The 14,528-nt window shown below is 42.4% G+C and overlaps 1 protein-coding gene across 1 annotated transcript in view; it reads right to left on the reverse strand.

The window, feature by feature from the left end:
- The window catches only part of LRRC72 (leucine rich repeat containing 72), a 54,135-nt gene that overhangs the window by 11,886 nt on the left and 27,721 nt on the right, over window positions 1-14,528 (reverse strand). The window contains exons 5-7 of the mRNA XM_089660252.1: window positions 11,756-11,869; window positions 4,310-4,399; window positions 927-1,088 (exon numbers count right to left, since the gene is read on the reverse strand). Coding sequence (XP_089516378.1) covers window positions 927-1,088; window positions 4,310-4,399; window positions 11,756-11,869 — 366 coding nt within the window. The remainder of the gene's footprint in view (window positions 1-926; window positions 1,089-4,309; window positions 4,400-11,755; window positions 11,870-14,528) is intronic.

Raw genomic sequence — 14,528 nt, forward strand, 5'->3', positions numbered from 1 at the left:
ATCAAGTGACCGCCATGATGACGTGTCACAGTGGTCACATGACCCTAAACCCCGCCCCGCCTCCCGGCTTCTGAAACTCTTAAAGGGCCAGGAGGCGCCGGCGTGAAGGGGTTAAGAACTGGACTGTGTGTTTTGGACTTTCGGGGGAGAAAGACTATTTTGGTGTCTGGGGCAGGGGCGGACTGACAACTCATGGGGCCCCCGGGCAATAGGGGATCATGGGGCCCGTGTGTCCTTGCCAAAACTCAAAAAAGCCTATGAAAAAGGTACCAGGGGCATCTCATGGGGCCCCCTACTGACCCCGGGCCCTCGGGCAGTGCCCGAGTTTCCAAATGGTCAGTCCGCCCCTGGTCTGGGGTTTATTGTGTTAGCACGAAGTATCACACCAATATATTTATTTATTTTAGTATTAGTTAATACCCCACTACACACCTGGGGGAATATTTAGAAATCAGTGAATGTGACATTCACCAAATATTCACTGCAGATGAATCATCCTGGGGCACTAGGATCATTAGTTCAATTCCCAACCATGGCACTACCTGCAGAGAGTTTGCATGTTCTCCCTGTGCCTGTGTGGGTTTCCTCTGGGTACTCCGGTTTCCTCCCACACTCCAAAGACATGCTGGTAGGTTAACTGGCGCCTGTCTAAATTGGCCCTAGTATGTATGAATGTGAGTTAGGGACCTTAGATTGTACGCCCCTTGAGGGTTAGGGACTGATGTGAATATACAATACATAATATATAAAGGGCTGCGTAAATTCCCAGCACTATATACTGTAAGTACCAGTAATAAATAAAAATAGATGTGTTTAAAAGGACAGCGAATGATTCATTCACAGGGATTGTTTGCTGAATGTCTCATTCAATGCTTTATAAATATATCCTCTCTGGTGTAAGTGCAGAAACAGCTCATCAGACTGACCTGAACGCTCCATCGATCTACAGGGTGACGCTGAGCCTTGTATGGTGGGTCTGCTACCAAGAACAGAGTCGGTCCTTCTCCCGAATCCTAAAGATTGGAGCACCGATGTTCTCTCTGGGTTGAAGAGCTTGAAGGCCTCTTTTCTCTCCTTCTGTCTGACTTCTACAACAAGACACATTTCATATAATAAGTGGTGACTATTTTCATTCGCAGATAATGATTGTAACACAGTAATGCTGAGTAGGGATGCACCGGTGCGGTTTTTGTTGTTTACCGCCGAGTATGAGTACCGATACCTCTGCCATACAAAATGATGGGGCTCAAATCGCACTGCAAAAGAATTGCATTTGGTTTCCCACACAGCTCCTGTGTGAACCCAGGCTTGTCATAGTGACTTTGAACCTAAGTTTGCACAGGAGTGGTGTAGAAAACCTCCCAGCATAACGGGTTCCATCAGCTCCGGCTCCTGATCTGACTGTGGACATCAGTGGCTGCGGCTTGGGCTCCTCCTGCCTCTCCCATGGCTCTCTTCCCCCAGTCTCCAGCAGTTTGAGCCATCCATTGGACCCCCTCCTCATTTCCCTTCCCCCCCCAGTCCACCTGTACCAGATTGCCGATCCTCAGCTGTCAGGCACTGAAAAGCCGCTTCACTGGTCTAGGGATTTGAAACCCCAAGGCTTTCTATCCTCTCCTTGCAGTGCTGACAGTACAGATTATAGAGATTCTGATTGGTCCGCACCATCACATGGACGCCATCTAGCCCATACTGTCAGCACTGCAAGCAGAGAGCAAGCCACGGGGTTTCCAATCCCCAGACCAGCTTTTCAGTGTCTGACAACACAGGATCAACAATCTGGTACAATGGGAGCGAGGCGGGAGAGTTGGCAAGAGCCACTAGAGGATGGTGGGAGAGAGCCATGGGGGAGGCTGGAGAAGTCCAAGCCATGGCCGCTTGGACCAACAATGGTCAGTGCTACAGGACTTTCAGGGGCTGCGTCAATCTGGTCTGCTTGGGGCGTGTCGTACATGCACGCGTTGCTGGTTGTGGCCTCTTGGCTGTGGTGCAGTGCGTGCATAAGCATGTGCATTGTTGGTTGAGGGTGTACACATTCTGGCATGCATCCTTGTCCATATAACACATCAAGAAGAGTATTTAAACCCCTTCCTCTATGGCGGCTGAAGCTGTGACCCCTTGATAGCTATCTTGTTAGCGTGATTAGCCTGACTTGTGCCTTCCTTTTCTGTTGCTGTCCTGGATTGCCTGACTCTGTCCATCGCTCCTACTACTGCTGCTGCCTGCAACTACTGCTCCTGTTGCTGACTCTCCCTCTTATGGACTATCTTTGCCTCTCACCTGCCTTGATCTCTGCCTGAACCAGACCTGATTGCCTCCATTCTGTCTTCTCATCGTGTCTTTCATGTTCCTGCTAGCCCTTGGTGGAGCAATCCTCAGAGCCACGACCTGGAGATATCTTGCAGCAAAGTAGCTTGGTGGGCATTTGGGATACTGGCCCATCATCCCTTTTCAGGTGCTCTGGTGAAGATCAAAGTGTCACTTAGACTTCACGCCTCGGGCGAACCCACCTAACCGGTCATGGGTGAATCCCATCACAATCAGCCAGTGGACTTAGGGGCCTTCCCTAAACTGAAATCCCCTCTTTAACTGTATGAGAACCCAAAGTGAACCTGTGCTTTGTCCATGCAGAGCAAAGTAACAGATTCACTCTGTTGCTACTTGTAGGTACAGTACTTGAAGGTATGGGGAAGCATGTGACTCATTCCCCTTCCTGTAAAATATAAGATCAGGAGCTTGAATGACCAGTAACTAGATCTAAGTAAAGTTACATGGGAAGGATAAATAGGCTGGTGGAAGAGCAGAAAGAAGGCAACTATGAGGTGGTGGGGGGGGCTTGGCAATTAAAGGATATGTAAATCAATCATTACATATTCCTAATATGTGCCTGCTTTGCCATACACTTGTATGGAAAAGTCTCCTGTTTGTATTGAATCCTTTGTGTGAAATCCCTGGTGTTCCTGCCATTCCCTCTGCATTCCTATTAAAACTGACCACACTAGGCATGAGAGCACAGCGTGGTCAGTTCCCTAGCTATGCTGGGATATCAGCGTGCTCTCCTCCAATAATCAGACTTCTGCTGACAGGATCTACCTGCACTGCATAGAGACACATAGAAACCCAGTATTGACATCACTTGGTCCAAGATAGCTTGTTGATGAGAGGGGAGCGAGGAACCAGGGAAGGCAAAATATAAACTGATTACAAATGAACTTTAACAAAGGGGGGCATTGAAAAGGGTATTTTACTGGTACTAGTTCAGCTTTAAGATAAAAAACACTTTCCTATGTCCAGGCATATTTTTTGTGATAAAAAATGCCGCCAAATTTTGGGATCAGTACTTAAACTAACATCAAAGGGTGGTTAGAAAAATGATAAATTTCACCCCGCCCACTGGGGCTTTGTCATTCTGTGATCAAGTCCCCGATGGGTGGAGCGAAATGCGTCAGTTATCGTGGTGGCTGATCCTACACACTCATCCGAACTCCTTGGGTCGGTAGAGCGGCACCTGTATCCTTGCACGATTTGAGCTTCTGGTGGCACACTGGGACGCTGGCTCCAGGGGCGGACTGACCATTTGGAAACTCGGGCACTGCCCGAGAGCCCGGGGTCAGTAGGGGGCCCCATGAGATGCCCCTGGTACCATTTTCATAGGCTTTTTTGAGTTTGGGCAAGGACACAGGGGCCCCATGATCTCCTATTGCCCAGGGGCCCCATGAGTTGTCAGTCCGCCCCTGGCTTGCTCCCTCCTTCCGATACCAGCGGGGTAATCTTTCCTTTGCTTCCTGGCTTGCAGCGGCACCACAGGTCTTCTTTACATATTAGAAAAATGATATAATCATCATCTTCCTGTCTGGGGGTAATCCTACAATCTCTGCATGAAGATACGTGTGGCCAGCTTTGCCTTATTCCATTTTCAGAAAACGAATTTTCAGCTACTTGATTTCCTGTGTCTTTGCACAAAAATAACAGATTTCCCCCGACTATCCTGCGTGTCGTGCGGAGAGCCGGCACTTGTGTAACGCCAACAGACAGATGGAAATTCCCCGACAAACAACACAAAGCAGCTCCAGGGACTCAACAGATTTTCAGCGGTCTCGTTTTTACAAATCCAACTTAATTTAGGAGCTGGATTGTGTCACTGACTTCATAAAATTACAGCAGGGCCAAAAAATCTGCGGGCAGGAAAAATCTGCTTCAGTTTAGAATGCATGTGGGATTTTTTTTTTTGTGTGGCAGATTTACATCCAGCACATACAAGGTTTCATTTAACGGTGGGATTAAATGCAGGCGTCATGGCCGCACTTACGTTCCCGATCGAGGAGCTCGACTGACGGAAGGTGCTGGATGATGTAAGCACGATAGCCTGATTCTTGCTGGAGAGGGTTATGAAATAAGTCTGCAAGGAAAAGAGGCAAAAGTGATTATCGATCGACTAAAGGCAGATATAATAATAAAAAAAAAAAAAATCACAAATTAATGCAGCCGTTACATAGTTAGTCTGGCTGAAGAAAGACAAAAGTCCATCCAGTTAAACCATAAAAAAAAAAAAAAGTTATAATCCTGCACCCACAGCTGATCCAGAGGAAGGGAAAAAACCCAGCAAAGCATGATCCAATTTTCTCCTGCAGGGAAAAAAATTCCTTCCTGATCCCCCGAGAGGCAATCGGATATTCCCTGGATCAACTTTACCTATAAATGTTATATCCAGTTATATTCTGTGTATCCAAAAAAGAATCCAGGACTTTCCTACAGCAATCCACTGAGCTGGCCACAACCAACTCTTGAGGGAGTCGATTTCACATTTTCACAGCTCTCACTGTGAAGAAACCTTTCCGTGTTTGGAGATTAAATTTCTTTTCCTCCAGACGTAAAGAGCGCCTCCTTGTCATCTGTGATGACCTCAGGGTGAATAACTACACCGAGTTCACTATATGAACCACTGATGTATTTATACATGGAAATCATATCCCCCCTTATGTATTATACATGGTGATCATATCCCCCCTTATGTATTCTACATGGAGATCATATCCCCCTTATGTATTATACATGGAGATCATATCCCCCCTTATGTATTATACATGGAGATCATATCCCCCCTTATGTATTATACATGGAGATCATATCCCCCCTTATGTATTATACATGGAGATCATATCCCCCTTATGTATTATACATGGAGATCATATCCCCCTTATGTATTCTACATGGAGATCATATCCCCCCTTATGTATTATACATGGAGATCATATCCCCCCTTATGTATTATACATGGAGATCATATCCCCCCCTTATGTATTCTACATGGAGATCATATCCCCCCTTATGTATTCTACATGGAGATCATATCCCCCCTTATGTATTATACATTGAGATCATATCCGCCTTATGTATTCTACATGGAGATCATATCCCCCTTATGTATTCTACATGGAGATCATATCCCCCCTTATGTATTCTACATGGAGATCATATCCCCCCTTCTTATGTATTCTCCATGGAGATCATATCCCCCTTATGTATTCTACATGGAGATCATATCCCCCTTCTTATGTATTATACATGGAGATCATATCCCCCCTTCTTATGCATTATACATGGAGATCATATCCCCCCTTCTTATGTATTATACATGGTGATCATATCCCCCCTTATGTATTATACATGGAGATCATATCCCCCCTTATGTATTATACATGGAGATCATATCCCCCCTTATGTTATACATGGAGATCATATCCCCCTTATGTATTATACATGGAGATCATATCCCCCCTTATGTATTCTACATGGAGATCATATCCCCCCTTATGTATTCTACATGGAGATCATATCCCCCCCTTATGTATTCTACATGGAGATCATATCCCCCCTTATGTATTCTACATGGAGATAATATCCCCCCCCTTATGTATTATACATGGTGATCATATCCCCCTTATGTATTATACATGGAGATAATATCCCCCCCCCTTATGTATTATACATGGTGATCATATCCCCCCTTATGTATTCTACATGGAGATAATATCCCACCCCTTATGTATTATACATGGAGATCATATCCCCCTTATGTATTATACATGGAGATCATATCCCCCTTATGTATTATACATGGAGATCATATCCCCCTTATGTATTATACATGGAGATCATATCCCCCCTTATGTATTATACATGGAGATCATATCCCCCTTTCCTATGTATTATACATGGTGATCATATCCCCCCTTATGTATTATACATGGAGATCATATCCCCCCTTCTTATGTATTATACATGGTGATCATATCCCTCGTTATGTATTATACATGGAGATCATATCCCCCCTTCTTATGTATTCTACATGGTGATCATATCCCCCCTTATGTATTCTACATGGAGATCATATCCCCCCTTCTTATGTATTCTACATGGAGATCATATCCCCCCTTATGTATTCTACATGGAGATCATATCCCCCCTTCTTATGTATTCTACATGGTGATCATATCCCCCCTTATGTATTCTACATGGAGATCATATCCCCCCTTCTTATGTATTCTACATGGAGATCATATCCCCCCTTCTTATGTATTATACATGGTGATCATATCCCCCGGTATGTATTATACATGGAGATCATATCCCCCCTTCTTATGTATTCTACATGGTGATCATATCCCCCCTTATGTATTATACATGGAGATCATATCCCCCCTTCTTATGTATTCTACATGGAGATCATATCCCCCCTTCTTATGTATTGTACATGGAGATCATATCCCCCCTTATGTATTCTACATGGAGATCATATCCCCCCTTATTATACATGGAGATCATATCCCCCCCCCTTATGTATTATACATGGTGATCATATCCCCTTATGTATTCTACATGGAGATCATATCCCCCCTTATGTATTCTACATGGAGATCATATCCCCCCTTATTATACATGGAGATCATATCCCCCCTTATGTATTATACATGGAGATCATATCCCCCCTTCTTATGTATTCTACATGGAGATCATATCCCCCCTTCTTATGTATTATACATGGAGATCATATCCCCCTTCTTATGTATTATACATGGAGATCATATCCCCCCTTCTTATGTATTATACATGGTGATCATATCCCCCCTTATGTATTATACATGGAGATCATATCCCCCCTTCTTATGTATTATACATGGAGATCATATCCCCCCTTCTTATGTATTATACATGGAAATCATATCCCCCCTTCTTATGTATTATACATGGAAATCATATCCCCCCTTATGTATTATACATGGTGATCATATCCCCCCTTATGTATTATACATGGTGATCATATCCCCCCTTATGTATTATACATGGTGATCATATCCCCCCTTATGTATTATACATGGAGATCATATCCCCCCTTCTTATGTATTATACATGGAGATCATATCCCCCCTTATGTATTATACATGGAAATCATATCCCCCCTTATGTATTATACATGGAAATCATATCCCCCCTTATGTATTATACATGGTGATCATATCCCCCCTTATGTATTATACATGGAGATCATATCCCCCCTTATGTATTATACATGGAGATCATATCCCCCCTTATGTATTATACATGGAGATCATATCCCCCTTATGTATTCTACATGGAGATCATATCCCCCCTTATGTATTATACATGGAGATCATATCCCCCCTTATGTATTATACATGGAGATCATATCCCCCCTTATGTATTCTACATGGAGATCATATCCCCCTTATGTATTATACATGGAGATCATATCCCCCCTTATGTATTATACATGGAGATCATATCCCCCTTATGTATTATACATGGAGATCATATCCCCCCTTATGTATTCTACATGGAGATCATATCCCCCCTTCTTATGTATTCTACATGGAGATCATATCCCCCCTTCTTATGTATTATACATGGTGATCATATCCCCCCTTCTTATGTATTATACATGGTGATCATATCCCCCCTTCTTATGTATTATACATGGTGATCATATCCCCCCTTATGTATTATACATGGAGATCATATCCCCCCTTCTTATGTATTATACATGGAGATCATATCCCCCCTTATGTATTATACATGGAGATCATATCCCCCTTATGTATTCTACATGGAGATCATATCCCCCCTTATGTATTATACATGGAGATCATATCCCCCCTTCTTATGTATTCTACATGGAGATCATATCCCCCCTTCTTATGTATTCTACATGGAGATCATATCCCCCCTTCTTATGTATTATACATGGAGATCATATCCCCCCTTCTTATGTATTATACATGGTGATCATATCCCCCCTTATGTATTATACATGGAGATCATATCCCCCCTTCTTATGTATTATACATGGTGATCATATCCCCCGTTATGTATTATACATGGAGATCATATCCCCCCTTATGTATTCTACATGGAGATCATATCCCCCCTTATGTATTCTACATGGAGATCATATCCCCCCTTATGTATTCTACATGGAGATCATATCCCCCTTATGTATTTTACATGGAGATCATATCCCCCTTATGTATTCAACATGGAGATCATATCCCCCCTTATGTATTCTACATGGAGATCATATCCCCCTTATGTATTCTACATGGAGATCATATCCCCCCTTCTTATGTATTCTACATGGAGATCATATCCCCCCTTCTTATGTATTCTACATGGAGATCATATCCCCCCTTCTTATGTATTATACATGGAGATCATATCCCCCCTTCTTATGTATTATACATGGTGATCACATCCCCCCTTATGTATTATACATGAAGATCATATCCCCCCTTCTTATGTATTATACATGGAGATCATATCCCCCTTATGTATTCTATATGGAGATCATATCCCCCCTTATGTATTCTACATGGAGATCATATCCCCCCTTATGTATTATACATGGAGGCCATATCCCCCCCTTATGTATTATACATGGTGATCATATCCCCCTTATGTATTATACATGGAAATCATACCCCCCCTTATGTATTATACATGGAGATCATATCCCCTCTTATGTATTATACATGGAGATCATATCCCCCCTTATGTATTATACATGGTGATCATATCCCCCCCCTTATGTATTATACATGGAGATCATATCCCCCCTTATGTATTATATATGGAGATCATATCCCCCCCCCTTATGTATTATACATGGAGATCATATCCCCTCTTATGTATTATACATGGAGATCATATCCCCCCTTATGTATTATACATGGAGATCATATCCCCCCCCCTTATGCATTATACATGGTGATCATATCCCCCCCTTATGTATTATACATGGAGATCATATCCCCCCCCCTTAAGTATTATACATGGAGATCATATCCCCCCTTATGTATTATACATGGAGATCATATCCCCCCTTATGTATTGTACATGGAGATCATATCCCCCCTTATGTATTGTACATGGAGATCATATCCCCCCTTATGTATTATACATGGTGATCATATCCCCCCTTATGTATGATACATGGTGATCACATCCCCCCTTATGTATTATACATGAAGATCATATCCCCCCTTCTTATGTATTATACATGGAGATCATATCCCCCTTATGTATTCTATATGGAGATCATATCCCCCCTTATGTATTCTACATGGAGATCATATCCCCCCTTATGTATTATACATGGAGGCCATATCCCCCCCTTATGTATTATACATGGTGATCATATCCCCCTTATGTATTATACATGGAAATCATACCCCCCCCTTATGTATTATACATGGAGATCATATCCCCTCTTATGTATTATACATGGAGATCATATCCCCCCTTATGTATTATACATGGTGATCATATCCCCCCCTTATGTATTATACATGGAGATCATATCCCCCCTTATGTATTATATATGGAGATCATATCCCCCCCCTTATGTATTATACATGGAGATCATATCCCCTCTTATGTATTATACATGGAGATCATATCCCCCCTTATGTATTATACATGGTGATCATATCCCCCCCTTATGTATTATACATGGAGATCATATCCCCCCCCCTTATGCATTATACATGGTGATCATATCCCCCCCTTATGTATTATACATGGAGATCATATCCCCCCCCTTATGTATTATACATGGAGATCATATCCCCCTTATGTATTATACATGGAGATCATATCCCCCCTTATGTATTGTACATGGAGATCATATCCCCCCTTATGTATTGTACATGGAGATCATATCCCCCCTTATGTATTATACATGGTGATCATATCCCCCCTTATGTATGATACATGGAGATCATATCCCCCCTTATGTATGATACATGGAGATCATATCCCCCCCTTATGTATTATACATGGAGATCATATCCCCCCCTTATGTATTATACATGGTGATCATATCCCCCCTTATGTATTATACATGGAGATCATATCCCCCCTTATGTATTATACATGGAGATCATATCCCCCTTATGTATTATACATGGAGATCATATCCCCCTTATGTATTATATATGGAGATCATATCCCCCCTTATGTATTATACATGGAGATCATATCCCCCCTTAATCTCCTCTTCTCAGTAGAGAATAAATTCAGTTCCTCTAATCTTTCCTCATAGCTGATCTCCTCCATGCCTCTTATCAGTTTGGTTGCCCTTCTCTGTACTTTCTCCAGTTCCCCAATGTTCTTTTTGTGAATTGGAGTCCAAAACTGAACTGCATATTCCAGATGAGGTTTACTTATGATTTGTACCGGGGGGGGGGGGAATGATATCTCTCTCTCTGGAGTCTATACCTCTCCTAATACAAGAAAGGATTTTGCTCGCTTTAAAAACCGCAGCTTGGTATCCAAGATATTGCTGTAAACCATTTTGGATTTTTTTTTAAACTTTTTTTGTTTTTTTTTTAATATTGCCATCAATAGGGTGGTGACAAGTCCCCTATGTGATTGCATGGGCAGGTGACATTTCCTCTTTATGAAGACGTTATTTATCTATTTATTTCAGGTATTTATATAGCTGTCAATTTACGCAGCGCTTTACATATATATTGTACATTCACATCAGTCCCTAACACTCAAGGGGTGTAAAATCTAAGGTCCCTAACTCACATTCATACATACATACACTAGGGCCAACTTAGATGGGAGCCAATTAACCTACCAGCATGTCTTTGGAGTGTGGGAGGAAACCAGAGTACCCGGAGGAAACCCACGCAGGCACAGGGAGAACATGCAAACTCCAGGCAGGTGGTGCCGTGGTTGGAATTCGAACCAACGACCCTAGTACTGCCAGGCGGAAGTGCTAACCATTTAGCCACTGTGCTGCCCGAGGGTCTATTAGACCCCCAAAGTTTCCCCTGCCCTCCAATGCAACTATTCAAGCTCAGAAAGTCAGAAATGGAAGTTCCAATATTTCTCCCATGAAAGGAGAGAATCTGCCACAAAGTAAATGTACCTGTGTGAGAAGTATCCTCTGGAAGTTGCCATTTTCTCATTTCCAGGCTGTACGATCCAAGGATCCTCGGTAGGGATTCAGGACAGGGATCCTGAAACTCTGCCGAGTATGATGTCACTACCCCACAATAATGGCAGCTTCCATCTGATGCTTCTCTGACAGGTATATCTATCCTATAATGACTGACAGCTGTCACAAATCCAGGACATGGAGGACGTCTGCAGGGTGCTATTTCAGAGCTATTGTTCAGTTTGATTTACTGTGAGAGGGAGCTGGCAGGTCGATGCGTTCAGTGATTACTTAGGACTCGGAGGCTGGTCATCCGTTTCAGCTCTTGTACGGTGGCCTGCAGCTCGGTCAAGCGGTTATCATTCAGCGTCAGTGTATGTAACGAGGTTAAATGCTTCAGAGAACCTGCAGATAAATAAAAAGGGACAGGTCACATCTCAGAATGAGGAGTCTACTGGCTGTCAAGGTGAGGATTACATGATATGAATACATGGAGCAACTGGGGGCAGAAGAATGACACCAACATAGGCTGTGGCCACTGACATCACAAACCTAAAGGAAGAAACCGCTGCTAGATTAACATGCTGCTGCTTTTACTTTCCTCCCGACAATGCTCTATTGCTGGAAACACTGAGCTGCGACATACAGCAGGTGGACAAAATGATGACAACCCCACGTGATGGAGGAATTTAACCCCTTCACGCCTAAGGGTAAAACAAATCTAAATGCCTAAGCACAATTCTGCAACGTTGACATGTGATAGTAAAACCGTACATATCATCACAACTACTTTGTGCATCCAGGTGGATTATACCTTGATTTTTTCAGGACAAAATGGGCTTTCATTTGGTGGTAAATGGTAATGGATAGTTCCTGATTTTTGTTTTTATTATCAAAGGAAAACTGGCCCAAAATAGTAAAAAAAAAAAAAAAATTTTTTTATTTAGCTGTGTATTTCTTGTTACGACCATAACCTACCACCAAGGAACAACCCAAAATAAATTCTCCAGCTCTTGACGATCGCAGCGATACTATATATGTGTATGGTATTTGTTGTTTGTACTCGTAGTACAGCCCTGAAACCATAGTGCGCATTTTTTTTTGTCTTTTTTTTTTTTACCTAAAACACACTGACACTGACATTAACACTAACCGACACCGATACCAAATTTTTTTTTTTTCAAATCCTGACCTTTGACCCTGACCTTGACCCAAACACTAACCCGGGCACTGAACTAGATCAAACCTTGATCTAGGTATTTTTCTTTATTTTTTATTTTGTTTTTTAATATTTATTTATCTTCTTTTTTTTTTTTTTTTTTTTACAAACATTTTTTTTTATCTCTATGCCAGGAGTTAGAGATACAATGTATCTCTCATCTCCATTCATAGAGAGAAAAAAAAACAAGGGGACCGGGCTGTACAGTGACTGATCACTGTGATAGCCAATCAGAGGCTATCACAGCGATCATGTGACCCGGAATCGGGAGTCCCGGGTCTCGATCGTTAGAATGGGATCCGGTGCTCTCAGTGACACAGCGTTCTTTGTGCTGGGAACGCGCAGTGCGGCATGCTCCCAGCACAAAGACAGGTACGCAAATATGCGGCCCCCAAGGAAAAAAGCCCAGTTCCGTGAGCCCGCATATTTGTGTGATGTCGGCGTCAAGGGATTAAAGTAGACCGCAATAAGTACGTACAGTATAAGACGCGGTTTTAAAGTGGGATACCGGGGTTATGGCTGAAGCTATCAGACATAACCTCTGTATTTTTTTTTCAGCAGCCATTTCCCTTTCTCATTAAAGCGATCCGAGTTGGATTGCTTTAAAAAGCAACGGCAGGGGATGCCCAGGATCCGATCCAGTGGTTCCGAGGGGTGGACACAGACCTGATCATCTTTTCTCCCCTTCTATGATTTAGGACAGTGTTTCTCAACCTTTTTTCAGTCAAGTCACCCCATTCTAAAATGGGGTGCCTCAAGACTGTCCATTTTAAAAGGCACCCCATTCTGAAATGTGAAAAACTATACTGATAGTTTTATATAATGCAGCAACACCCACACATGTAGGACACCCAATGTTAGAGGTGATTTATTCTTCCAAACCAAATACACTTTTCCACACTGGTACTGACTAGTATTCCAATGTTTCTCCTCTCCCTCAGTTTTTATCCATCACTGAGCTAATGTGACCCCAGCACTGATGCAGAGGGGCAGGGGAGGGTCAAACTAGAATGCTTTGCAGGCAGCTGACATCCTCCTTATCAACTGATGATGTAATTGGTTGTCAGGATGCCGATGGCTAGAAGGTCGTAATGGTACACAATGAAAACCTGTGGCTTTGTGTAACAAAAAGGCAGGCTTGTTCCACTCACTGGCTTGTATATAACTTTTGAGCAATTTTTAGACATTTTTCCAAGGCACCCCTGACGAAACCTCAAGGCACCCCAAGGTGCCTGGGCACCCTGGTTAAGAAAGGCTGATCTAGGAGGACTGGAGTGATGTTGTGATGTCACTTCCTGACTGGGCAAAAATGTAAACTATTTTTTTTTTTTTTAGATGCTTTTAAAGGTAGAGGAGACATTTGGGGTCTTATAGACCCCTGATATTACGTATGGAAGACCTGTCATCCCTTATTTCTATCACAAGGAATGTTTACATTCCTTGTAATAGGAATAAAAGTGATAAAATTAAAGGGACAGTAAAAGAAAAAAAAATTAATTAAAATGTCCCCATCCCTCTGTGCTCACATACAGAAACGAATGCATACATAAGTCGTGCACGCATGTGTAAAGTGTTCGCTCCACACATGGGAGGTATCGCCGGGAAATTCAGAGCGAGAACAATAATTCTAGCACTAGACCTCCTCTAATTCTAAACAAGTAACCTGTAAAAATGTTTAAAATTGTCACAAATGAGCCATTCTACAAGAGTGCAATTTTAAAAAGTAACATGTTAGGTATATATTTATTCGGTGGAACATCATGTTTCATATCTTCCTAAAGAATTGGGTTACATACCGTTTTGTTTTTTTTCCCCCAAAAAACTGCGGTTGAAAAACCACTGCAC

Source organism: Staurois parvus, unplaced genomic scaffold, assembly GCF_062004578.1.
Source record: "Staurois parvus isolate SC_StPar_1 unplaced genomic scaffold, SC_StPar_1.0 ptg001220l, whole genome shotgun sequence".
In the NCBI taxonomy this organism is placed as follows: Eukaryota; Metazoa; Chordata; class Amphibia; order Anura; family Ranidae; genus Staurois; species Staurois parvus.